At 45.4% G+C, this 26635-nt stretch overlaps 2 protein-coding genes across 4 annotated transcripts; one reads left to right on the forward strand and one right to left on the reverse strand.

Moving 5' to 3' along the window:
• Positions 1–501: 501 nt before the first annotated feature.
• On the reverse strand, positions 502–14247 carry trappc11 (trafficking protein particle complex subunit 11). The gene is made up of 30 exons (XM_076138683.1): positions 14025–14247; positions 12985–13210; positions 12353–12522; positions 12001–12071; positions 11723–11837; positions 9722–9821; positions 9560–9633; positions 9244–9340; positions 8914–9047; positions 8391–8532; positions 8065–8158; positions 7893–7972; positions 7424–7502; positions 6816–6870; positions 6386–6531; positions 6135–6196; positions 5242–5374; positions 4970–5100; positions 4598–4723; positions 3957–4150; positions 3690–3838; positions 3463–3584; positions 3109–3228; positions 2858–2923; positions 2475–2631; positions 2066–2177; positions 1832–1923; positions 1555–1688; positions 1128–1295; positions 502–914 (listed from the first exon to the last, which is right to left on the reverse strand). The coding sequence occupies exons 2-30, from the start codon at positions 13189–13191 to the stop codon at positions 870–872; spliced, it is 3375 nt and encodes a 1124-aa protein (XP_075994798.1). The 5' UTR covers positions 13192–13210; positions 14025–14247; the 3' UTR covers positions 502–869.
• Positions 14248–20796: 6549 nt separating this feature from the next.
• Positions 20797–26479, forward strand: rell2 (RELT like 2). 3 transcript variants are annotated; one of them, XM_076138676.1, is made up of 8 exons: positions 20797–20964; positions 21066–21091; positions 22358–22426; positions 22754–22975; positions 23231–23296; positions 23537–23600; positions 23915–24091; positions 24308–26479. In XM_076138676.1, the coding sequence occupies exons 4-8, from the start codon at positions 22768–22770 to the stop codon at positions 26013–26015; spliced, it is 2223 nt and encodes a 740-aa protein (XP_075994791.1). In that variant the 5' UTR covers positions 20797–20964; positions 21066–21091; positions 22358–22426; positions 22754–22767; the 3' UTR covers positions 26016–26479. The 3 variants fall into 3 exon arrangements, with proteins under 3 accessions (XP_075994791.1, XP_075994794.1, XP_075994790.1); XM_076138679.1 differs by lacking the exon at positions 20797–20964 and having other exon boundaries at positions 20985–21091; positions 22358–22430; XM_076138675.1 differs by lacking the exon at positions 20797–20964 and having other exon boundaries at positions 20985–21091.
• The last annotated feature ends 156 nt before the right edge of the window (positions 26480–26635 follow it).

Consider the following 26635-nt stretch of genomic DNA (forward strand, 5'->3'; position numbering starts at 1 on the left):
AGAAAAACGAAGCTAATTTTCTAAATGTAGTGAGTGTAACGCGTTCTGCTCCTCCTGGCTGCTGTGCTGCCTTCACGCCAGTAGGGGGCATTAAAGTCCACCCAGAGTATTCTGAGCTTGATTTAAGCACATCACTGTACTTCACATGCGAGTCTGCTGCATAAGTAGTAAAAAATAAAGTTATCATTCTGTTAAAATAGTCATTGATAGGACATGAAAAAAAGCTTTGAGAGCTGTTTGTACATGTTGTTTTATATGTTGTCTTCTTCTATATGTTATATGTTCGCACCCAGAACCACAGCAAATTCCTCTTAAGTGCAAACTTAATTGGCAAATAAAGTGATTCTGATTCTGATTCTGATTCTTTATACTGATTGACTAGTTTGTTTTCATCCACATGTTTTGCTGTCTGCAACCCTTCATACATCACAAATTAAGCACTTTGAAGTTTCCTGTGTAAACAAAGAGTCAGAAACACATTAATACACAGACGGGACAGTCTAGGTTAAATCACTCACATTTTATTAAATGTTCATTCAAATTTAATTTAATCACTTCACAACCAACCTGATTTTCAATGACCACCAGATTCAGACGTGATCTTGGCAATGAAATTAGCATATGAGCTTTGTTAGTTTATTCACCGGATATATTTACATCGAAACACAAACACAAGAATCCAACGTCCCAACGGCTTGGATGAGTTTTGGTCAACAGATGTTTTTTGGTGTATTTGTACAGAACAACGTCAAACAATTACTGTGACTCAAATCAAGGTGCCCTGCTCACATATTTACAGTAAACACTCAGTGTGTGTGTGTATGTGTATGTGTATGTGTGTGTGTGTGTGTGTTTCAGAGGGGCCCTTCTCAGGCAGCAGCAATGGAATTTTCATCTACCTGTCGACCCTGAGGCTGAGGAGACAAAAGAAAACATGCAATTACAACTCTGAAACACAGCGTGTGTGTGTATGTGTGTGTGTGTGAGTGATATAAGCATGCAATAGAATAAGCGTGCAAAAATGTCTGTATATTTGGACAACTGACAAATAAATTATTGTCCATTGACTCCACCAATTAGACGAGGATCAGTGTGAAGCCGTGTGTGCGTGTGTGCGTATATTATACCTTGACAAAGATGCGTTGGGGCAGAAAGCGACGCAGCGTGTGTGTGTTGGTGGTGGGGCAGCGCGGCAGGCTGATGTTGAGCTGTGGTAGGGTTTGGTAACCTGCCATCAGTGGGTAATAGTTATAGAGCATCTGCTGCTCTGAGCCAGGGAGGATACGGAGACGGACCTACACACACACACACACACACACACACACACACACACACACACACACACACACACACACACACACACACACACACACTTACTTTAAACCACTGTGGAATTCTGTCTGAATAACTTTAAGTTATTAGGTAAACTTAACCGAACCTTCTTGCAGTGAGGCCCAAGTGCTAACTCTAACTCACCGTGCTGCCATAACAATAACTTAAGAATCCTAACGTATAAACGCATTCCCTTTCTTCTTGAAAGTAGGCCGGCTCTACCTGTTTGAGTCCAGAGAACATGAAGGCATCAGAGGGCTCCACAGCCATCTCCACCTCCTGGACCAGAGCGGTTCTGTTCTCTATGTGGTAGCGGACCGGCAGAGACTCCCTGACTCGCCCGAACGACGGCAAATCTACACATAAACACACGTGTGCAAATAAAGTCTACTGTAGAGCAAACTTCCATTTATCAAAGTCAAATGAACCATTAACAGTTTGCATATATAGATGCATATGACTAATGTGTTCTTTCATGTGTGTGTGTATGTGTACTGACCGGCATGGATGTACAGTGGGACAGGTTCCAGGATGACGTGAGGTAGAGTGACGGTGGTCTGGATCAGAGGGCCGTCTGGACTGGATGATTGTCTGCAGAACACAATTTAAAGCTTTACAAACAAAAACCAATCATGAATCACATCCATCAGTCAAATGCAACACACACAGGGGATGGCATTCAATCAAAACATGCAGTCTGTGTGTGTGTGTGTGTGTGTGTGTATGTATGTACCTCCTCCACGTGATCACGTACTGTCCTGTAGCGATGGTGGTGCTGCCGGTGGTCAATGGTGGACACCGGAGACAGAAACACTCACTGGCACACTCGCCCGTCTGCAGAACCACTGCACACACAGGCAAACGCACACGTACACAATGTAAACACAGGCCCTGACCCTAAGCAGGCCCTCGTGTTGGGCTGTAATTGTATCGGCGACATCATGGCCGTAGTGTTGCGCTCTTTTAAACGTTCCACCATCGCCCCCGTCTGCTGCTGGGGCGATCTCCTCACTTCTCTGTTCTGCTGCGCCCCCCGTGGTTCATGCAGGTACTGCGCCTCACATGCATTGAAGCACATCAGGGGCTGAATGCCATTGCAAAGTACTTGTGACTGTTCTGTTAATACAATCCTACAGTCCCACCTTCTTGTAACTGTGACCCAGACTGAGGCGTGTTGCTCGTCATCGTCATTAGTTGCAGTGAGGACGAAGCCAGCAGAAGTGGCCAGGGAGAAGACGAGAGGACATCTGTCATCAACAGGAAAGGGACGTCCACCGCTACTCGGTCCAACGGCTCAAACTTGACAAAACGGAAGAAGAGATAATAATTCTTGTATTATACATATCTATAATAACAACAGCATTCATGGTTTAGTAGTCTTGAGTACAAAATGTATGAAATCATCGAAATGACAAACTACGACTACATGAAACAGGCTTTGGTCATGGATAGAAAATGATTAGATGATGTACAGGTTTGTTTCTGGTAGTGTTGTTGTTAAAATGATGAATCGTCAGCTACAGACCTTAGTGGACACAAACTTGACTGACACTTCAAATGGGACCAACGTCTCTATAGTAACGGTTTCATCCTGAAGGACACAAGACAGAAGTAAATCATAGAGGAAGAAGTGCTCATGTCATGTGTTCTGTGTGTTTACAGAAAGGTGCAGTACGTCCTTCATCACAGTATATAGTGAATTTAACATGCATGGAAATGTAGCATTTAGCTTTGGTTGACAGGAAGTGACACTTGGTGCCACTTGGCGGCATTTACCTTGTGACATTTGCAGCTGATCTGTCGTCCCTCCACGGTGGTGTCAATGCTGTACGCCACGTGGAACAGGAGGACTCTGGGTCCAGTGGACACACATCTGACATACACACACCGCTCCAACTGGAGACAAACACACACCATGTGGTGTTAGGATGTTTCACTGAGTATCAAGTCAAACTTGTAATGGAAACGCCTGATGTGTCAGTAGCCTCTTGGCTCCTCAGACGTGTGTGTGTGTGTGTGTGTGTGTGTGTGTGTGTGTGTGTGTGTGTGTGTGTGTGTGTGTGTGTGTGTGTGTGTGTGTGTGTGTGTGTGTGTGTGTGTGTGTGTGTGCGTGCATGTGCATGTGTGCACCTGTTCTCCCGGGCTCAGGTCTCCTATAGACTGGTCGGGGAGCAGTGCAGGGGCAGTGTCGTCACACACTTGAGAACCGTCCAGCGTCACATGTGTCGTCTGGCTCAGATTGGCATCTTGCCCTGAAACAGCAAAGGAGACAAACGCCTTTACTCTCCTGATGTCTCCTGGTAGGCTCCTCCCTTACGTCTCCTGGTAGGAGGGACCTTCTGTCTCTGTCAGTGTACCTGGTTTGAGGCCAGCGGTCAGCTTCACGTCTCTGGCGACTCCCTCCTCCTGTGATTGGACGGTGAGCCTGACGCAGTACATTTCGTTGCCGAGTGCAGGAGGATGGTGGCTCAGCTGAACAGAGATCTTTGGGACTCTGGAGATGATCCTAGACATGAGACACAAATGCAGCAAGTTTTGTGAACGTTTCTTGAGATATTTGCTGCTAAATGTTTGAAATGAGAACAGGAAATGGATGAAGAGTGTCCCTGTGTCAGCAGCCTCACATGGTGCTGTGCTGGATTGACAGGCAGTCCCAGTCCAGGTCCTGCCGTTCCTCCAGGCACCGACCCCATCGCCGTGACGACCGACTAGCCTGCAAAGCTTCATGGGTAGAGGCAGCATCTCCCCCCGCCCCCCTCCAGCTCAGAAACACGCAACGGCCGCTGTCGCTGCCCAGCATCATCTCCACGCCCGTCATCTGTGTGCGCACACACACACACACACTCACACACATTATCCTCTCTCACTTTGTAACCCCTCCCACTTTTCTCTCCCTTTCCTCTTCTCCCTCTCTCTCCCATTGTCTATTTTATGTCTACACATCTCAGCCTCTCATTCCCTCTCTCTCTCTGTCCCCCTGCCTGTCTCTCTTCTTCTCTGCCTGTCTCTCTCTCTCTGTCCCCCTGCCCATCTCTCTCTCTCTCCCTCTGTCCTACTCCCCGTCTCTCTCTGGGCCATCTCTATCCCCGTCCCCCTGCCCCCTGCCCCTCTCTCTCTCTCCTTCTGTCCCTCTCCCTCTCTCTCTCTCTCTCTGTCCCCCGCCCGTCTCTGTCCCTCTCCCTCTGTCTGTCTCTCTGTCCCCCTGGCCGTCTCTGTCCCTCTCAGCCTGTTCCTCTCTCCTTCTTGTGCTCTTGTGCAAACACACCTCTATCTTTTTGCCAACATCTTCAGTTTTGGCTACGAAGCTGAAGTTGTAGCATGTGGTTTTCCCCGGCAACAAGCACAGATTTTCCAGGCCAGAAGACTCCACCACACACCACTGATTGTACTCCTACACACACACACACACACACACACACACACACACACACACACACACACACACACACACACACACACACACACACACACACACACACACACACACACACACACACACACACACACACACACACACACACACACACACACACACACACACACACACACACACACACACACACACAGGAGAAGAATGGTTATGGCTTCATGTGTTGATGTGTTCTGCCTCTGGATGCTGCTTTGACAGACTCTCTACCTGGTTACTGAGGCTGATGGCCAGCTTGTTGAACGTCACAGTATGAGGACAGTCAGCTTTCAGGAACACCTTGAGCTGGATGGGCTGGTCCACGTGGAAGCTAGGAGACAGGAACCTGGCCTTACACTGGACTGGAGGCAAGAAAGGGAGCGGTTAACACAATGAAAGGAGACGGGCTGTGTTCTTCATGCTCCTTCAGCGAGCCCACTTAAGAATGGATAAATGGATGATGGTTGCATTCATTATGGACGTTAGAGTGTGTGACTACTAACTGAATGGTACGTAGTCCTGGACCTCTATAGTGAAGTCGTTCGATCCGGCTAAAGCCATGCGGTCGTTCCACAGCGACCTGGCTGCACCGGCAGAGGAAGGATCACACTCCGGCTCAGCATCAGGGAGCTCATTCTGGTGGAGGGGGGAGGGATAGAAAGAAATCATTGACATTGTTTTATTGTTGTTGGAGCATTCTGCAGATGTTTGGGATTACAGTACTGAGCAACTTACACAAGCTGCAAACTGATGTCAGGAATATCTAACCCTGAGGAGCAGAACCATCCATGATCTAACCCTGAGGAGCAGAACCATCCATGATCTAACCCTGAGGAGCAGAACCATCCATGATCTAACCCTGAGGAGCAGAACCATCCATGATCTAACCCTGAGGAGCAGAACCATCCATGATCTAACCCTGAGGACCAGAACGAGCCATGATCTAACCCTGAGGAGCAGAACGATCCATGATCTAACCCTGAGGAGCAGAACCATCCATGATCTAACCCTGAGGAGCAGAACCATCCATGATCTAACCCTGAGGAGCAGAACGATCCCATGGAACCCATAAAACATCTCACTGATTGTCCCAAGACACTGCACCTCATCCCTTCCTCATTGAGAGGAGCAGTGGACATTAAACATCATGCTGCTGGTTCTATTAGTAGTCATTAATCATACTTTGCATATTTGCCATAATATTCCCATGAAGTACAATGAAGTTGGTGGTGAAGAAATGATCTCACGTGTACATGGAGTGACATGTCTAACCCTCAGTGTCATCACAGTTACTTAGTGAACCTCAGATGTAGAATCTATTGGACTTTATTGTATTTTGGTGTGTGTGTGTGTGTGTGTGTGTGTATATGTGGAGCAGGTGGAATCCACTATTCACCATCAGAACTTTGAGGAGATTCTTCTCAATCCTTGTCTTCTGCTCCTCCTTCAAGGTTGAAGCTATAAGGAAAGGCAAATCATGATCATGAACAATGTAACTCTGATCATCAAACCCAGATGGACCCAGATGGATAATCACAAGTATTCATCCACACATGCTAAAGCTTCCCATGAATCAATTCAGGCTGAACAAACTGCATCCCTTCACCATATGAAAGGTTTTCAACTGTGACGTGAGCTCAGACTGACCTCTGCCCAGCAGCTCCATGCTGTAGATGATGTAATCTTTAACACTGGCCATCAGATAAGCACAGCGCAGAGCTGTGGTCAAGATGGCTGACAGGAGACCCCACCAACGCTCTGTGCGGTAGTCACACATCACGTAGTCCAACAGCCTGGAGAGAGAGAGAGAGAGAGAGAGAGAGAGAGAGAGAGAGAGAGAGAGAGAGAGAGAGAGAGAGAGAGAGAGAGAGAGAGAGAGAGAGAGAGAGAGACAGACAGACAGACAGACAGACAGACAGACAGACAGACAGACAGACAGACAGACAGACAGACAGACAGACAGACAGACAGACAGAGAGAGAGAGAGAGAGAGAGAGAGAGAGAGAGAGAGAGAGACAGACACACGTGATGCCTCAGAAGTCTTCAGACTGAACTATGTGTTGGTGTTGTGACGTACTTCAGGGCTTTGGTGTAGTCTCTAGCATGGTAGTACTCCTCTCCCATCTGCACCACTGAGACAAGAGAAAGAGAGAAGGCTCAGACACTCTGAGGTACAGGCTGCACCCTTAAACACAACATGACAGTCACAGAACTTCAATGTGTCAGATTCTTGCTGAGAGGGAACTATATGTTTGTTTACTGCTGACTGAATGCTGAAGTAGCTTTATAATACAGCATGACTGTGTCAATTAAGGCCAAACTCTGAATGTTCATGCTTTCTTATTCTGATCTCATACTGTAATGTGTGATTGATCTTACACATGAAACCTAAAGAATGTCTTCAGGCTGTCCTGCTCTCTGACACACATTCAGAATCACTCCTGCATTAAATAAAAGACTGGATGTCCAAATATCTCTGCAGTTCAACATTGGGACAGAACCTAAATATGAGGAGAAGGTCAGGGAGGGTCAAAGAGAGCTGGGGAGCACTGAAGGGTTCACATTCCTCATCTAGCTGAAAGATCTGTTGAAGAACATGTTGAGTGCAGTGGAAGAGCTGGTCTCAGCCTCACATGAGCACAGGAGATCACAGAACATCTGACAGGAGGGCAAAGTGTTACTCACTCAGGTGACTCTTCATTCGGGGGCACTTGTACTTCTTAAACTGGGCGACGGCATTGCTGAGGAGGGCGATTATCAACTCCTGTACAGGCAGAGAGAGAGCCATGAAGGAGGCTGTCCTGACAAAATCCAAATCCGGCAATCAGACCTAATCGATATCACGGCGCTGCTAATCAACGCCTCTAATTAACTTTGTTAACACCGGCTTTCTTTGACTTCAGTGTCCTTACAGTATGAGAAACACGTGACAAAGTGAGGAAAAACTGTCTGCCCTAACCCAGAATCTGTATGGTAAAGAATCTCCTCAGCGAGATGAAGCTGAGCGTCTATCTAAATATCCTGGCCCCACCTCCTGGCCCCGCCTTAAGCGGGGAGACTCCCTAAAGATACGTCAAGGGGATCCTGCAGGTACGGTGATGAGCTTCACCTCCAAAATACTAAAGTGCTGCCTGAGAGGAAAGTGGGTACTAACAGAATGTGGCACATCTTTCTCTTGACACTGCAGCGCCAGGATTCCCGTCTTCTCCTTGTCTGAATCTGGAGGATCGATGCCTGGAGACACAAATACGGTAATCAGAGACATTTGGACATAATGTCTGAGGGTGTGTATTTGTGTGTGTGTGAGTGTGTGTGTGTGGGCCTACTCTGGTGTCCTAGTCTCCAGGATCTCTGCCCATAAAAGTCGAGTCCTCCAGTAGGCGTGTCCAGCGGGTCAGGGTTGGGATAGATCGCTCCAGCCTGAACAACCAAGCAGTCACAGTAAAAAGGGCCAGAGATGAAGAGGGTGGGTGGCTCTTCATCATGTGACACCACTGTCCGAACTTTGGCATAACATTCGATGGCATCACTATCGTTTATCCAAATATACTTATATAATATGGCATTATTCTGAAGAACAACATGTCACTACAATATGTGAAGTGAGAACTCATTCATAGAACAGGAGGACAGGTAGGAGTGTTCTTCTCACCTGGCAGAGCTGCTGGGCCATGAGTTTCCTCTCCTGGCTGTAACAGGCTGCCTGCTGGTAGTAGAAGCCCGGGTTCTGGGTCTGGATGGCTGTCAGACCCAACTTAATAGCTTCATCAAACAGCTCACCAAATGACTGGAACCTAGGAAGACACAGCCAGAAACCAGGGGGTTAATAGATGAACACAGATTTACTAAACTCATTCATTACTGTGAAAGGTGTGATGACATCAGCAGAGGGCAGAGTTGGTGGGAGGAAGATGCCCAATGTGTGTGTGACATCAAATCCAAACTGGGCTTGTCCATCATAAGTATTGATTACAAACACATCTGGGTTTAATTCCTCACATAGATTCTATAGAAATTAAAAAGGACTTTAGTAAGTCTGTGTTTGCTGAAAAGGAATGTATTATTAAACATCAGCGTTCGCCTCATGAACATGAACATGAAAGTGAATCTGTGACGGGAACAGTGTGTGTGTGTGTGTGTGTGTGTGTGTGTGTGTGTGTGTGTGTGGGCCGTACTGTTTGGACATCCACGCCGAGTGCTCAAACGCCAGCTCAGCACTGCCAATCTTCTTCTTGCACAGATCAATGTGCTTCCTGAACTGGGCGATGGCGTCTAAAGGAGTGTTGTGCTGGAAACACAGACGGCAGATCTACAGAGAGAAAAGAGATAAACAGAGAGAGATAAAGAGAGGGAGAGAGAGAAACACAGAGAAAGGGAAAATGAGTAGAAATGAGAGAGAAGAGGTTTCCAGCCAGTTAGTGAGATACTTCATCATTGTTTCAAGTGTTATTCAGCTGGAAGAGAAAGAGAGAGAGAGAGACATACAGAAAGAGACAGACAGGTACCTTGTAGTTGATAAATCCAGCCATAGTTTTGATCTCCAGCATGTTGGTCTCATGGGCTCTGAGCTCATGGACGAGACTGTAGGCTGTTCTGTAGTACCTACACACACACACACACACACACACACAGGACTATGACAGCACATAACCAAAGTCATAAAAGAGTTAAACTACAGCAGCACTTCTTCAGGTGGACCAGTATGAATCCAGCTGAGCCCAGCTGAGCCTAAGCTCTGCTGAGGAAGAGTCAAGTTAGAAGCTGTCTGATGAGTTGATAGTAGCTAGAAACCCAGCAGTGCATTCTGGGCCTCAGACTTACTTGAGAGCGTTCTGGGTGTCCTGTTTGAGTTCGCTGAAGAAGGCGATTTTAAACTGGTGTCGAACAAACAACAGCTGGAGACGGAGAAAAGAAGAGCCATGACCTTTGAACCCTCCTCTCTCTCTCTCCACGCAGACGTGCTGGCCGGGTGTTTCTCCTTACCTGGTGCGTGGTTTTGTTCAGGAATTCTTTGTGCGATTTGACTCGACGGATCTCAGTGTAGTAGTAGGTCTGAGAGTGTTCATAGAAGGCATTCTCCAGCCTGAAACACATGAACACAGGAACACATGAACACAGGAACACATGAACACAGGAACACAGGAAGACAGGAACACAGGAACACATGAACACATGAACACATGAACACAGGAACACAGGAACACAGGAAGACAGGAACACAGGAACACATGAACACAGGAACACAGGAACACAGGAACACATGAACACAGGAACACATGAACACAGGAACACAGGAACACATGAACACATGAACACAGGAAGACAGGAACACATGAACACAGGAACACATGAACACAGGAACACAGGAACACAGGAACACAGGAACACATGAACACAGGAACACAGGAACACATGAACACAGGAACACAGGAACACAGGAACACAGGAACACAGGAACACAGGAAGACAGGAACACAGGAACACAGGAACACAGGAACACATGAACACTGTGACCTGCTACTCCTCTGATTCTACGCTGCATTGATTTGTAACACCAGGAGCTACATGGATCTCTCATAAGAGCAGATTAATGTATCATAAATGCATGTGTTACTAATACTGCTCACACTCCAATGCAAAGAATCTATTGTGAGTGTGTGTTAATTAGTGACTTTGTCTTGTAAAAACACTGACTGACTCATTGAAGTGTTTAAAGGTCTCAGTGTCGCTTGTTTCAGGCGTAAACAGTTAGAAAACCTTTGTTAGGGTTCACCTCCAATAACACCACTGTGTGTACTGTACTGTGTGTACTGTAGTGTGTGTACTGTACTGTGTGTACTGTAGTGTGTGTACTGTAGTGTGTGTTCTGTGCTGTGTGTACTGTGCTGTGTGTACTGTAGTGTGTGTACTGTACTGTGTGTACTGTAGTGTGTGTACTGTACTGTGTGTACTGTAGTGTGTGTTCTGTGCTGTGTGTACTGTGCTGTGTGTACTGTAGTGTGTGTACTGTACTGTGTGTACTGTAGTGTGTGTACTGTACTGTGTGTACTGTAGTGTGTGTACTGTACTGTGTGTACTGTTGTGTGTGTTCTGTGCTGTGTGTACTGTACTGTGTGTACTGTGCTGTGTGTACTGTAGTGTGTGTACTGTACTGTGTGTACTGTACTGTGTGTACTGTGCTGTGTGTACTGTAGTGTGTGTACTGTACTGTGTGTACTGTAGTGTGTGTACTGTGCTGTGTGTACTGTAGTGTGTGTTCTGTGCTGTGTACTGTACTGCGTGTACTGTTGTGTGTGTACTGTACTGTGTGTACTGTACTGTGTGTACTGTAGTGTGTGTACTGTACTGTGTGTACTGTAGTGTGTGTTCTGTGCTGTGTACTGTACTGTGTGTACTGTACTGTGTGTACTGTTGTGTGTGTTCTGTGCTGTGTGTACTGTACTGTGTGTACTGTGCTGTGTGTACTGTAGTGTGTGTACTGTACTGTGTGTACTGTAGTGTGTGTACTGTACTGTGTGTACTGTAGTGTGTGTTCTGTGCTGTGTACTGTACTGTGTGTACTGTAGTGTGTGTTCTGTGCTGTGTGTACTGTACTGTGTGTACTGTGCTGTGTGTACTGTAGTGTGTGTTCTGTGCTGTGTGTACTGTACTGTGTGTACTGTACTGTGTGTGTTCTGTGCTGTGTGTACTGTAGTGTGTGTACTATACTGTGTGTACTATACTGTGTGTACTGTACTGTGTGTACTGTACTGTGTGTGTACTGTACTGTGTGTGTACGAGTGATTTAATACGACACAAAAGACAGAAGTTTCAAACTGTTGATGTGCGGCCATCTTGGTGCAGCCATCCTGGATTTAGAGGTCAGGATGGGTGAGGTTCTTCCCACTTCCCGAGTCAGACATCCTAATTCAGAGGGCTTTCTACTTGAAATGTCTGACTCTATAATTCCTACTTCCCAGTTTGAATGGAAAGTATCAGTAATACCTTATAATGTAGCCCACCAGGTGGTCCGTGTGAGGAAGGACGAAGAGACTCTTGCCGGACAGATCACAGGCGTTACACAGACTCGCCGCTCTCTCTGATGCTACCAGGTCCTCTCCTGTGCCAACAAGCAGGTGAGTCAAGGCTCCACTCACGCAGAGCAACTTTGTACAGCATTTATTCCTACAATCAACATCTGACCTCAGAGCCCGTGGGGACACAGAGGTCAGAGGTCAGGTGTTAATATGGCAGCCTGCTTCTGATACGGACAGAGTCTTTACCTGGAGGTAGAGGCGTTTTCTTCTGGATTAAAACCACAGCCACCTTTGTGTTCCTGCCCTGAAGGCTGGTCCTGAGGACACACACACGCACACACGCGCACACACGCACACGCACACACACACACACACACACACACTACAATGAACACTGAACATGCAAACATGTGTAGACCAAAGCATGACGCCAGTTTACATCCAGAGAAGAGACGCTGATCTTAGTATCCATGGGTTTCTCACATTTCTACAGATTGATGCAAAGGATCAGGAGGTTTCTGGGCCATGTTACATACATGTGCATGTACATCAGCTCAGGTAGTTAAAGTCTATAACATGTTTCCATACAGGCCCTTACCGAACAATCTCCACTTTAGTGGCACATTCAGACTGTTTTTCCTTCCACTGTGGGTCGTCCCAGTCCAGTTCATAAAACAGAACCACCAGGGCCGGGACCAGGTTCAGGTGTTTATTCATCCAGCCTGTTTTCAGGATGCCTTTGGGGATGTACCACTCATAAGATGTTCGCTAGGCACAAGGAGAAGAACAGAGAACATATGGTTTACACACACACACACACACACACACACACACACACAAGGAGGACAGTATCCCAGAGGCCACTGATGACATGAGACACCACCACTGAACAGGAGGGGGACTGAGCTTCACATCACCCTAAAAGTTTTCTGGTCATAAAGAGGGGAGTGTGTGTGTGTACGGTGTGTGTGCCATGGTAATGCACTTGGTAATGTAAGTGGGGATAATGACACACACTTGCACTTTAGAAGGGGATATTGGTTAACTAACAGGAATCTGTGCTTTGTGTGCATTTCTTAAATCTCAATACAATTACAAACTTGATGAACCCTGACTGCTCTCCTCTGAGTGGACACAGTCTCTCAATCCTCTCATTACATTACGTTTACATTACGGTCATTTAGCAGACGCTTTTATCCAAAGCGACTTAAAAGCGTAACCTCTCCTTACCTTGGTGCGGCATTTGGGGTACTCGTGGTCTCCTGGAAGGACTTTGAATGAGATCGGGACTCTGTCGGCACGGCGATTAGCACAGAAAGCGTCCCAAATGGCTCTGTGCACAGCATTATACACCACATCCAGACCTGTTAGAGCCACAAAGGCCATAGGCCGACAGCAGAGCTCTGGAGGGAGCTCCCACTGGGACCCTGTCGTCATGACGACGCAACAGCTTCACCTACACAAGACAAGTTATCATTAAGAACACACACTGACTGCATGTGTCAGAGGAGACAACATGCATGCATACCTCTCTCTCTCTCTCTCTCTCTCTCTCTCTCTCTCTCTCTCTCTCTCTCTCTCTCTGGTTTGTTACAGTTACAGTTATTTAGGGCAAATCTATTCTATTTTCAACTTTGTTTTGATATGAAATATATCTGTTTATAATGAATGACATATTTATAGAACTGGACTAATCTGTAACAAATACTTTTAAAACGACCCGAACTATATATTGTTGTTTCTAAACGAAGCCGTTACACCGTCAGTGACGTCACAGGCTGCAGCTGTGTTTACCTTTTAGCACATTAACACGTCACAGCAGATCAAAGTCATGTCAACATTACAAACTTCCGATCGCTGTGTTCCGATTAAACAGCTGATCTAGACTCGTGACGTTTCCACGTTCCGATTGAAGGAAACTCGGGCTCATAGCAAAGCTTTCCACAGGAACATGGAGGACAAAGCTCACATGACTGAAGATGACGTGACCGAGTTTCAACCGAATGTTGACGAGTCCGCGATGTTTTATCTACAATATTCCATATTTGTGTCGATATTCGTGCTATGGTTCACAGGTTTGGTCCGGATACAGTAAGCAACAAAGCGGAAGTGGAGGAAGCTACTTTTGCTAAGCTAATTACGTTCCCGTCATCCGAATGTGGCTTATAACGCAGCAATGAACAGTTGACGAACCAACACCTGAAAGTATTTGGACATGAAAACAACAAGACACCATCAGACTGCAGCTGAAGCATGAATGATAAACTTACCACACAGCAGCTAGCTTAGCTTAGCTCGCTGACAGGTAGCAGAGTTAGCTTAGCTCATCGGAGCTTTACTCTCCAGTCTAAGGCTCAGCTCCACTCGACAAACTTGCAGCTCCGCTCACAAAACTACACCCAGACAAGTGTCAACCTCATCTACCGTCAATAAGCCTCCGGTGTCCCGGAGCAGTGTCTGGCGGAGAGGAGGGAGGGCGGGGTCATGAATATTCATGAGGCGGCACGAGCACCGCGCTGTGATTGGCTGAGGAGGGACGCCACCTGATCTCGTGCCAGTGTCTTGAATATTCTTTAACAATTGCAAATAGGAACCTACAATATTCCAATATTTTATATTTGGCCGTTTGACTGCAATACCAACATAACTAGTCTAAAAATATAAAGACATCAATCTCATGTTAAAGCAGCTGTAAACATGTTTAACATAGTGTTGGTAGTTCTAATTTGACAGCAGCCACAGGGTGGCAGTGTTGTCTCCTCTCCTCTATCGTCTCCTTTCCCCTGTGCTTTAGTTCCCATGCTATTAGACGACAAAGATGCAATTTTATGCAATAAAATAACAATTTTTTTTTTTGCAAGGACAGATGAACTTAAGTCTGAAATCAGTCTGATGGTTCCGGTTGAAGGGCTGTGTGTCAAGATAAGGAACCTGGTGTGGCTGTAGGATCTACATCTATCTAAGAACAGACAGGTAAGAACACTGTTCCTATTATGAGGAAAGTATAAACAAATGTAAACAAGCCACAACCTCTCCAAAGACAACCACATTTTTGAAAATAATCAATGTGCCGTTTAAACCAGAATTAACAATATTCCTCTTGTGTGCATGTGTATTATCCTGTAACAGCACTTCATTAAAAGATAATAAGAAACTTCAAATAAGTTCTGATGTGCCTCGCCACCCACCATCATGACCATAATAGGGGTCAACCTAATAGAACTGCCAATAACTTCTGTACCACAGGCAGAGAACAAAGACGATTGGGCTCACAGGCGGATGGTCTGTATGAGTGGAGAGAGAAATATTTAAAAATCTGATGTCCACACACATTTGTTTATGTGTCAAGTAACTCAGCTGTGCAGCAGGACCGCCTGGCCCATAGAGCCGAGGTTCTGCCCCTTCAGCAGAGCCGCATTCTCCTCCTCCTCCTCCCCCTCCTCCCCCTCCTCCTTCCTCATCATTCAGCTGTAGGACACACAGGCTACTGCCATGGGACCAGGATCCCACGACCAGCTTGTGTTCCCAGCCAAAGGTGAGTCCAGCTGTTCTGCTCTGTGGTCCACTGACTCATTCACTATTTAACCCGAACCGTAAATCACTGCGTGTTTTCCACTGCCAGACAATCCGATTTCCATTGGATAATCAATGAAGTGTTTATTGTTCATGTCGAAGATGACTGTGGAAAATGTGTCGTAGGATGAAGATGAGGATGCGGTGAATGACATTCTGAAGGAAGGAGATTCTAAACCGGATGCGTTTCTTTTACGCCAAACTGCGTTGAATAAAAAAGCAATTAAATGCGGACGGGCGTGTCAGCGTGTGTCGGACACACGAAATGAATCCCAAATGCGGTCAAACCGTAACTAAAATCATCTGATGATTTCGGGTTCATGTGATTCGCCTCCGGTGACGTCTTTATCATTAAAATGTAAACTTTTGGTGCCCACCCACCCGCTGTGCTAACTTCACACTCATCTCCGTGGTGGGCGGTGGCCATGAGAGCACATCCAGTTGTTGTTAAAATGTTGTTTGGCTGATTTTGTGTGAGCCGAATTTAACAGCGTGTCCATAAATGTGAACCCGAGCATCGAATCGCTCCCGTGTGCTGTGAAACACGAAGACGATGGCGGCACGTGGAAAGTTGAACATTTAGGCATGAAACGAGGTGTTGATGATTCACCCACACCTTAATCAGGAGAATTGCGTCTTTAGAGAACTCACGGAGGCTAATTAATGACATTAGAAAGCAGATGATAGCTCAGTGGCAGTTTCCTCAGTGTTTACGTCCTCTGCTGGGGAACGCTGCGGTCAGGTCGGACAGTTCCCAGGCTTCTGAAAAGGATACCGGAAACCGTCAAACCGTCACTTATTATGTCACATTACGTAACTGCGGTGCAGTGTGGATACGATCGTACTTAAGTTATGTTGTTATATATTTATTTGTATTTATTTATATTGATCTCTGTTATGACCTCTGCTAAGGAGCTTCAGCACTGAACTGAGTTAAGAGAAAGGAAGAATCCGTTAGATGGTGACGTCAGTCTGATCTCAATGGTTCTTTGACATTGTGGCACAGGACACAAACATACTGTAGTAATGTGACAGAATATCAGCAGGTGCATTGAGGTGGAGGTCCAGATCAATTTAAATTGATTTGATTATACTACAATTGAGGCAATACATATTTTTTCCTCAAACATAGTGCAGAAACTCATTGAAATGAGTTTATGCTTTCTCTGATGATCAGACTTAGATTATATATGTTTGTAAATGTATTGATTGATCCAAACATTATAATCACGCCTCTGCATGTATTTATTCACCTCATATTTAACACATGTCATGTATGTAGGATCCTGTTCATGTGGATGTTTGCCTGTCGTGAACAGCGGCTCTTCTGTTTCTTCTGTTTCTTCTGTGACACAAGAGTGTGTGTGCTCAAACTGGCCATTCACTAATTGTGTTGATTATTTATTCATGGGTTTTCCACTGCAGTTCCAAGTGAGAACCCACTGACGGTTCTGTAGCATCCCCAGGACATTTCCGGAGAGTTAATGTTGGCAAAAACTTTCATGTCAGACGTTTGTTATCATTGTTTTAAAATCCACTGTCATCATCATAGGATCAGAGATGTAAAAGGTTCTCGTGCAAACAGTACACATATGCACTATATTTGAAGTTGTAATTGGGTGTAAACCTGTAGTAAGCAGTGAAGTACGACAGCAGTGAACCAGTGCTGCCCTGTAGTTACCAGAGAGTAGAGGCTTGTGATCTGCATAGGGAGCAGGAATGCAGCAGGGAACTAACAACCTGCAGGTTTGGTAACCAGCTGGTAGAACAGCAGAACTGGTGGCAGCCTAATGGTTGGAGAGGTCAGCTGCTACCGCAATAGTTAGTGGGTGATGTGTGTGTTGTACATGTTAGATATTTCACAGCCAGAAACAATTTACAACATTTATTTTGGATCATAATACTTACTTGGTTGCAGTTAGCGGTTGTAGATAAAGCTAAAGGTGAAATGAAGCTTGATGTCACTGAGGGCGAGGCTGCTGTTTCCACACCATAACACACCACAGGCTGTGGAAAGATGTGGAAATATTGGAAAGGCTGATCTGCGCCTGATGAAACGTTTGGACGCTCCTGCTTTACACCACATGGTCATATAGCTGTGAATGAATGAGTTTGTCTGGGTGTTATAGACTGTGAAATAAATTAAAGACTTCAAACGACCTGAGCAGGAGAGGAGAGGCACACACACACACACACACACACACACCACCACCACCACCATGGACAAAACTGAACTGTTGTGGTTAAAGAGCCACCATTAGGTTGATTGATGTTTAATTTGTTAAAATTAACTCTTGGCAGAAGTATGAAGTTCTATGAAGCAATGTTCCACAGCCAGTCGTGTGTGTGTGTGTGTGTGTATATGATATCGGTTCAGATATTGATTTGGTGTTCAATGACGGCCCTGCTTGCTGAGGAACTTTAACGGAACAGTCCGACATTTTGACTTCCTTGACACTGCTTGGTTTCACATCAAACCCAATCAGGTGTGCACACTGTCACAGGTTAATCTTCCAGTAACTTTGTCTGTACAGCTGGACTGCATCACACCTGATAGGTTCTACAGCAGAACTGGACAACCTGACTAAAAATAGAATCACCGGCAGTGCAGGAAAATCTCCTCACGCTGAGGACACAGAGGGGACGGACAGAAGGCCCCATAATAAAAACCAAAGCACATAAACATGTAAGTCATGTGTCATCAAATATCTGTGTCAGACATACACACACTCACACACTCCTCCCCTCTGACCCACTGTTACCTTCACCCACACTGTTCTGCTGCTGTGTGACAAGTGTACGTGTGCCGTTATTTGATGTGGCCACTAGGGGGCAGCGTCACAACAGAAACCATAGGGGGAATCTGTCTGTTTTCACTCTCAAGGGAAATGTAAGCAAAGCAGCGTCTGCACACAGGAAAACAAAAGCAGGATGGAGAAGACAGAGGAGCTCTGCTGACAAACATCCAACCACTCAGACGCTTTCAGCTGCAGGACATGTTGTTGACATCTTTGACGCCCTGCAACCTTCCTTTTCCCATAATACCCTTTGCTGCGTAGGCATGCGGAGAGCGTCCTGTGTACCTTTGTGAGGTGTAAATCCAGCTGGTGACTCTGCTGAGTGACACACTTTATTCTCATTGCAAGCACGCACACACACACACACACACACACACACACACACACACACACACAGAAGGGATTCTTTCAAGGTCATGATACTGCTGAGTCACATCTCTGCCTCCCTCAGCTCTGCTCACACACACACACACACACACACACACACACACCCACACACACACACACCCACACGCACATGCACACGCACAGGCACAGGCACAGGCACACACACACATTTTGGGCCATTTTGTACTCATCACCCATATTGTTTAACCTCTGTGAGCCTCCTTGCAGCTCATATTATTCAGTTCATATTCAGAAGACGATTTTATGGAGCCAGAACCTGTGACTGACACTTTGATGTCATCTGAAGCTGTTTTTTTTACTCTCTGCAGGACGATCTGCTCAGTGTGTTGCTGTCCGTATCTGCACTCTTGAGAGAACAGAAATGTTTTTGGCGATTCGAAATTCTTTTAGTCTGTTTGAAACATAGTTTAGACAGTTTAACAACATAATATTCTGTTGAGTTGGCAGGAAGTCTGTTTCCAGAAATCCACATTCACCCAAATACTGCAACCGAGGAAATCCTATAAATATATGTTTACATTCTTAAAGAAGAAGTTGCTGGGAATTTACCTGAAAATTGATGTAGTGTCACATTAAGAATTTAGAGTTGTTCCATTTTTTAGTTGAATTTAATTATTACATTACATTACGATCATTTGGCAGTCGCTTTTATCCAAAGCGACTTACATTACAATACCACCCTTCGCAGAGGGGGGAGCAATTGAGGGTTCGGTGCCTTGCTCAGGGGCACCTCGGCAGGGGCTCGAATCGGCAACCCTCCAATTCCCAAGCGGAAGCTCTACCCACTGAGCCACTGCCTGCCTATGAATGAATCATGAATGCAATAAGCAGAACCAGACATTTGTATTCTCCAATGTACCACAACGTTTTGTCAATACACCATTGTGATGTACCATGTAGTGATTAAAGTAAGAGAGGAGACCTTTAGAAATGTGTGTGTCTGTGTGTATGTGTGTGTGCTCGTGACCTCTTAAAGAAAACAGGAAATGGTTTAACAGCAGAGTTTCCTCCATGCAGTTCTTCAACGCAGTCAAAAAAATCTTGCGATGAGCGTCATGAGCGTCATCTCTTTAAGATTGAAGTGGAGTCCAGTCAAGTTTATTTGTATAGCCCAATATCACATACAATGTCTCAAAGGGCTTTACAGACCCACAACATCATCATCATCATCAACATCCCGACCCAGCCCAAAGCTCTCAAGGAAGACGAGGAAACCTCCGGAGAGACAATTCCATGAGAGATTCCCTCTCCACGAATGGCTGGGTGTGCAATAGGAATAGCCGAGCAGAACTGATTCCACATTAAAGATGACGTTAAGATGGAATTCCTCTGCAATGGAACGGCTCCATGGCTGAGGCCCATGGCTGAGGCTCATGGCTGAGGGTCTTGGCTGAGGCTCACAGCTGAGGCTCATGGCTGAGGGTCCTGGCTGAGGCTCACGGCTGAGGCTGTTGGTAATCGGGTACAGAATTACAATGAGTTATTTTCAAGTTGGAACTCGATGTACGTAGGAGTAATAATAAACACTGTGGCCATTCCATCTTGTTCCTATAGGCTCTGTTTGTAGATACGCCCCTTTTATTTACAAATTCTGCTGATTAGCAGCTTCGTCAAACCAATTACCCCTGATTTTGGGTTTTGCCTTTGTGGAGCCAGTTTACATAAACAAGGCTGAGATCAGCTGAACTTCCTTCGCAGTCCAGAGCCATAGTGACATGCAGGGAGCGAAGAGTTTGAACTTCAAAAGTACCAACCACAGTATGACGCACATGTGTGTGTGTGTGTGTGTGTGTGTGTGTGTGTGTGTGTGTGTGTGTGTGTGACACCATGTGACCCAGTCTGTCAGGGTCAGATAGCAGCTGATAGATGTTCTACTGCTTCTACAGTATTACTGCTTTTTGACACTTGAGACTGAAACTTGAGATTTACTTTGAATTTACATCCAAATTATTGACTTGAGCCCAGGAAGAGTAGAGTAGATAAACTCTAAAATATAAAATACTGAAGTTTACGATAGGACGTTTATTACCACTTTCCTTTGCTGTTTCTGGCCTGTCACCCAAACATTGCTGCAGGGAAGAACAGCTGATAAATGTGTGTGTATGTGTGTTTGTGCCTGTGTGTGTGTGTGTGTGGAGGGGGGGGGGGAAGATAAGCAGAGGGAGGAAACCACTGATAAGATGCTGCACTACTATAAACACTCACGCTTATATATGTGGCATACATACATACACATACATACATGTACATGTTTGTTTGTGTTTATTACACATTTATTTGCACAAAACATTCAAATGATGAGATTTAAACTGCTGCACGTGTACTGACTGTGTTCCTTTGATGTTGAGCTTGAAAAGGAGGACATTTCTTCTCTAACTTTCTCTTCTTCTTCTATTTCTCTGTAGATAACCAGAAGAGGCGGGGCTAACGGGTAAACACACTTCCCCAACTCGTAACTCCTTATGCAACCAAATATTTGACATCGACCAAATCCCAACTGTCTTTTCTTATATATTTTTGTTTTGGCACTAGATGTTGAGTCTTCAGGCTGGAAAAGGGTGAGAACTTGATTTAGTTTAAGTGCAAGATGAAAGTTATACAAATGAAGAAAGACATCAGAGTTCAGTTGGTAGTATTTGTAAAATAATATATATATTTATATGTGTTTTAAATGTGTTTTTGTTACTTTTAGTTCATGCAATTTCACTGGACAATCAATGTACAATATGTATAATGGTAATTAAGTTGGATTGAATTATATGAACATGAATATACAATGTATTATAATGTCAACAAACTTGAAATTATGTGTTCACATTTTCTAAGAAGGAAAAGAGTGAAGCTCAAACGGGCTCAAGATTTGTTAGTTGGTATTTGTTGATCCTAGATTGGATGAAGTTCTGTTCCTGTCATTAATGAGGTCATTACTTTGCAGTTTGGCTAATTTTTTGCTCAAACTACCACTTTTTCAATGAAACACGCAGATTTTTATAAATAAACTTAAAACTTAACTCTCAAAAAGAAGCTAACTAACTAAAAGTCAAGTGAACTTTTTTTCTTCAGCTCAGTATCACATCCAGTGTCTTAAGGGGCTTAAGAGGCCCAAAACATCAGCAAGGTCCCGACCGCCAAAACTCTCTAGAGAGGAAGAAACCTCCCGTCACTGTGGGTGAGAAGCTGCACATGACAGAAACTATGATCTTCCTTCAGCTCTGTCAGGCGGCAGGTTCCTGTCAGGCGCACTGTAACAGTAACCATTAACAAAGGTCAGGGGTCAAAAGAATAAGCGAGTTGGCATCTGCTTCCTCAGCCTGTGTTTGCTCGAGAGCGAGCGACAGCTTCCACTGAAGGTGATCAGGAAACATCTGCAGTATCATTTTGGATGCTAAACCAATAGCCAGAAGAAAGACGCTCCCCTCCTTCTCTCCCTCTCTCTCTCGCTCTCTCTCTCTCTCTCCCTCACTCTCTCTCCCTCTCTCTCTCTCTCTCTCTCTCTCTCTCTCTCTCCCTCTCTCTCTCTTGCCCTCTCTCTCTCTCTCTCCCCCCCCCTCCTCTCTCTCTCTCTCTCTCTCTCTCTCTCTCTCTCTCTCTCTCTCTCTCTCTCTCTCTCTCTCTCTCTCTCTCTCTTGCCCTCTCTCTCTCTCTCTCTCTCTTGCCCTCCCTCTCTCTCTCTCTCTCTCTCTCTCTCTCTCTCTCTCTCTCTCTCTCTCTCTCTCTCTCTCTCTCTCTCTGTATGTGTCCTGCCCTGTGAAGGTCACACAGGGCTCGTAGCTCATATGGGTATCGGGGAAACGCTGGCGATAATCTGTGTCTTCTTGTTTCAGCGTTTCCCACAGATGAACTGTCAACGCTGACCCAAAAAGGCTTGAAGATGATTTGAACCATGATTGAAGGCCAGTATGTCATTCTTATGCCATAGCCCCTTAGTATAGAAATTTACACTATTAAATTGTGGACATTTTGGTCCAATGATCCCATGTTGACACAAAGGCAGCAGGATAAACAAAGCAGCCCAGATGTCCCTCTCCTTTGATGTCCCTGTCCTTGGTTGTCCCTCTCCTTAGATGTCCCTGTCCACTAAATGTAAATGTGAATGTAAATATACTGTCTCACCCCTCCATTTAGTCCTGAGTCTGACCTGTGGTCCTCTGTCAGGTGGACATCAAGCAAGCGAACACATGAAAGTATCTGTCACTGAATTAAATCTCTCACTCGTGCAGGCTGAAGCCACATTATGACCAATTTAGAAGCCTCGGGGGTAGGGGATGCCCCTCCACCCTACATGATCTTTGTGGTGGTCTTCCTCTTCTTCGTTACGGGACTGCTGGGCTTCCTCATCTGCCACCTGCTGAAGAAGAAGGGCTACCGCTGCCGCACTGGAGACATGGATGATGAAGGGGAGGAGGAGGAGGAGGAGGAGAAGCAGGAAGGGAATGCAAACGGTGTGTTGGAAAGACATTTTTCAATAACTAAATATATTTTTCTATCTTCTGATCAGACATTTGGTATGATGTAATGAACTGACTTTGTGTAGGAGAGAGTAGAGCAGCATAATCTCTTGATCTGTTTTCGCTCACATAGTCTTCATATGATGTCCAGAGCTTACACACTCATCCAATCACCGTGTGACCAATATGATCTGATATGATGATCAATCACTTACTGGGATGTTGTTTTGTTGTTGTTTTGTGTTTCAGATGAGGAAGATGAGGAAAACCAGGACACCGTAGAGCAAATCCTCAAATGCATCATTGAAAATGAGGGTGAGGGATGACAAAAGTCTTTATTTTATTTTGTTTTTAAAGGGTTTATGCTCTCCTGTTTTCTTTTCTTTGGGTGGTATTTTACTGTTGTCTGCTGCTAAAAATGTCTTGTCTTGATGGTTGATATAATTGATGCTTCTGATAAGCAACGTCATATACTGTAAATATATATATATAGTATTTTAATGTCAACGTAGTTTAATTTAATGTCCATTTATTTTGTCGTCGGTTGACCTTTAGCCAACATGGAAGCCTTCAAGGAGATGTTGGGAAACCAGAATGTGTGTGTGCGCCATGATGCCAGGTATGATCCTCCAACTCCATGTGACTCCTACTACAGAGGACACGTATGCAGAGAGGGGATGTGGAATCTTATCTGTGCATACAACATTTCAGTGTCTGCACATGCTGATGTGTTCCACAAAGCGAAATGCAGAGCTGAATCTCTTATTTTCAGTCAGGAAGCAGTGGCTTATGATACGCACAGCTAAGGGTAGTAGGGGCTAATATGGAGGGAGTAGAGAAGGCAACACAAACACTTCAAAACATGTTACTTGTACTTGCTTTAATAACAAGTTTAAAAAGTAAGATTGTAGTAATAAACATGTTCATCACCAGGTTACGTAAGGAGTCAGTCGGTGGTATTCCTCCCCATCTCCACACTGTCCATTCGGGCAGTGATCACAACTCTTGCCACCTGTGCGCCCAGAGTCGATCTAAGAAAAACCGCCGACAAAGCCGAACCCCGCGCTCCAAACAGCGACCTGGAGAGCAGACAGTCTTCGCTGTTGGCAGGTAAGACCACCAGATTGACAGTTGCTTCAGGGTGTCCATAAGGCACAATGCCTGTTGGAATAGAGTAGCAAAGTGTAGAACTCAATGTAACAGAACTGACAGTAGGACGTTACAGAATGAAAATACGAGTGGAGAATACTTTTTTTTTTCTGGACTAGCACATTCCTACTTAGCAACCACATATCTCTTCCTCAATGTGTATCATGTCCTATTTAGATTCCGGGTGACACACACTGACAAGAAGGTCCAAGGAGGTCCTAATCCATTGGTTGGTTCAGGGGACCACCTGGACCAACCCAATGAAAATGAAGAGAGGAAGGAAAGTGTGTACAACCTGAGGAACATGTTCAGGGATGTCCCACCATCTTCTGAGACATCCAAAGGGAATGCTCCTAATGTAGGAAAACGCAGGAAGAGTTTGACCATATTTGGACTAAGACGAGGAAGCGACCCCACTGGCATGAAAGGAGCAGGTGGTACAGCTGTTAAATTCGCTGTTGAGCAGCAACCTGTCGTGCTGGAGGAACCGTCGCAGTCCTCAGGTCTGGCAGAGAACCCTGCAGAGACCGAAACCATTGCTGAGCCTGCACAGGTTCAGGAGCCAGGAAAGACTTCAGGTTCTACGTTTAATTCTCCCTCTTCCCCGAGTGACAGCAAAGCAGACGGCTCTGGACCTGTTCCTGAGTTTGGCTCTACAAAGAGTCTCACAACCAAACATTCAACTGTGAATATGTTAGCTCCTCCTCCGAGTTCCCTCCCCATTTCATCTCCTGCTTCATCTGCACACACATATAAAATGATGGAGAAACATGAAGATGAGATGGACAAGATGGGGGTAAATGAGGGGGCATATAATCCTGGACCATTGCAGACCTCTACACCAATTTCATTGGGATTCACTCCTGGTCAATCTGGACCCTTTTACAGTGTAGGTCTTCCAACTCTCTCTGGGCCAAGCTCCAGCCCAGATCTAGATCCAGGTTTTGGAGGGAGCCTAGCCTTAATAAGTGTAGGCTCATCCCCTGCCTCTTCATTCCCAATACAGTCCCCATCTTCCATCTCTTCTTTAAAAACTCCTCCCTCACCCCTGGCAGTTGGACCAATCCCTAAACTAAGCTTGAGGAATACCACATCAGGAGATGCAAAAATTGCCTTTTCTCCCACTTCCCCAAGCCCAACCCTATCGTCAGTCAAAGTGATACCTGATAAATTAACTATTCCATCATCACCCTCAAGGAAAACATCACTGCCCACTGACTCTACACGTGACATCATGCAAGTATCCCTACAAACACCGTCTTCATGTTTGGATACCCAAAATGTGTCACGTGGAAGGGGGGCCTTGAGTACAGAAGGTATGATTTTCTCCCCAAGTACTTCAATAGAAGGAGCCAGTATCCAGAAAACAGATGAAATGAAAGAGATAGAATTAGCTGGGATTCTTAAAACAGAAAAACTGTCACCTACTAAGGGAGAGTTTAAAGATGCAGTCATTATCTCACCCTCTAGTCTCTCCAAAGACAGACTGAGCACTTTGTCTCTGTCACCATCCAGTCAGTTGTCCCCTTCCTCACCTATAGGTAGCAGGGCAAGTAGTGTGTCCATCATCAAAGCCAGCCCAGACAGTAAGAGAGACTTCTCTGTGGTCACTATGGTGGAGGAGGAAGAGACAGGTGACACTCCTAGGGTTGGGATTGAATCCGAAAAACTGGGAGTTGGTCCAGCAGAAAGTCAGGCAGGAGACGTTTCTGTCCCACTTTTTGATCGACCTAAAATGACTTTGAAAGCAGGCAGTGGGCCAACGGCGAGCCAGGACAGGGATGACATGATGCAAATGGAAGACATCAGAGCCTGCAAGGTGACACAGGTTGAAGAAAGAGAAAAGGAGGAAGAGCAGTCAGACAAGAGAGAAGGTGCACAATGAGGTGATTTAGGCTTGATAGTGGGTCTGGGAGCTAAAGAGAGAATTTGTGACAGCTCTGAAGCAAGACATACGGCATTGTATGGGTTTAGAAGTGGTGTGCATTATGTTAACTCTAGCTATACTGTTCTGTACTCACTGCACAGTGTGATTGACAAGCCACGATGCAGGTGCTCACAACATGTCAACACTAAAGAAACAGACAACCTTACTTCTCGCAGTGCTACAAAACAAATACGGACCTGCAGGTGGAAAGACGCAGACATTTTGGTTTGTGACATGTTGGTAATGTGAGGCAAACTGGGAGGGGGGTCAGACCGCGGCACTGTTCCTACTGACCGTTGACCAAAATTTCGGTGGACCGGCAATCATCGCAGCACAAATTTCGACGACTTTTGAAATTAATACAGAAAAGGGAACCCTGTCAAATATGTCCTGGATGTGAATAAATTCTATGAATACTCAAAGTGTGTACAGTACATTTTTAGGGTTAAACTTAAGAGAGACATGTCAGTGTTACGTGATACCGGATGACCGGTCACATGACGGAATACAGGTGGGGGGAAACTATTCAGTTCAAAGCGTTGGCAATCCATTTAACTACATTACCCAGGTGGCGAATG

Source organism: Genypterus blacodes, unplaced genomic scaffold (genome assembly GCF_046128005.1).
Source record: "Genypterus blacodes isolate CSIRO-AG114 ecotype Tasmania unplaced genomic scaffold, CSIRO-AGI_Gbla_v1 ptg000395l_1, whole genome shotgun sequence".
In the NCBI taxonomy this organism is placed as follows: Eukaryota; Metazoa; Chordata; class Actinopteri; order Ophidiiformes; family Ophidiidae; genus Genypterus; species Genypterus blacodes.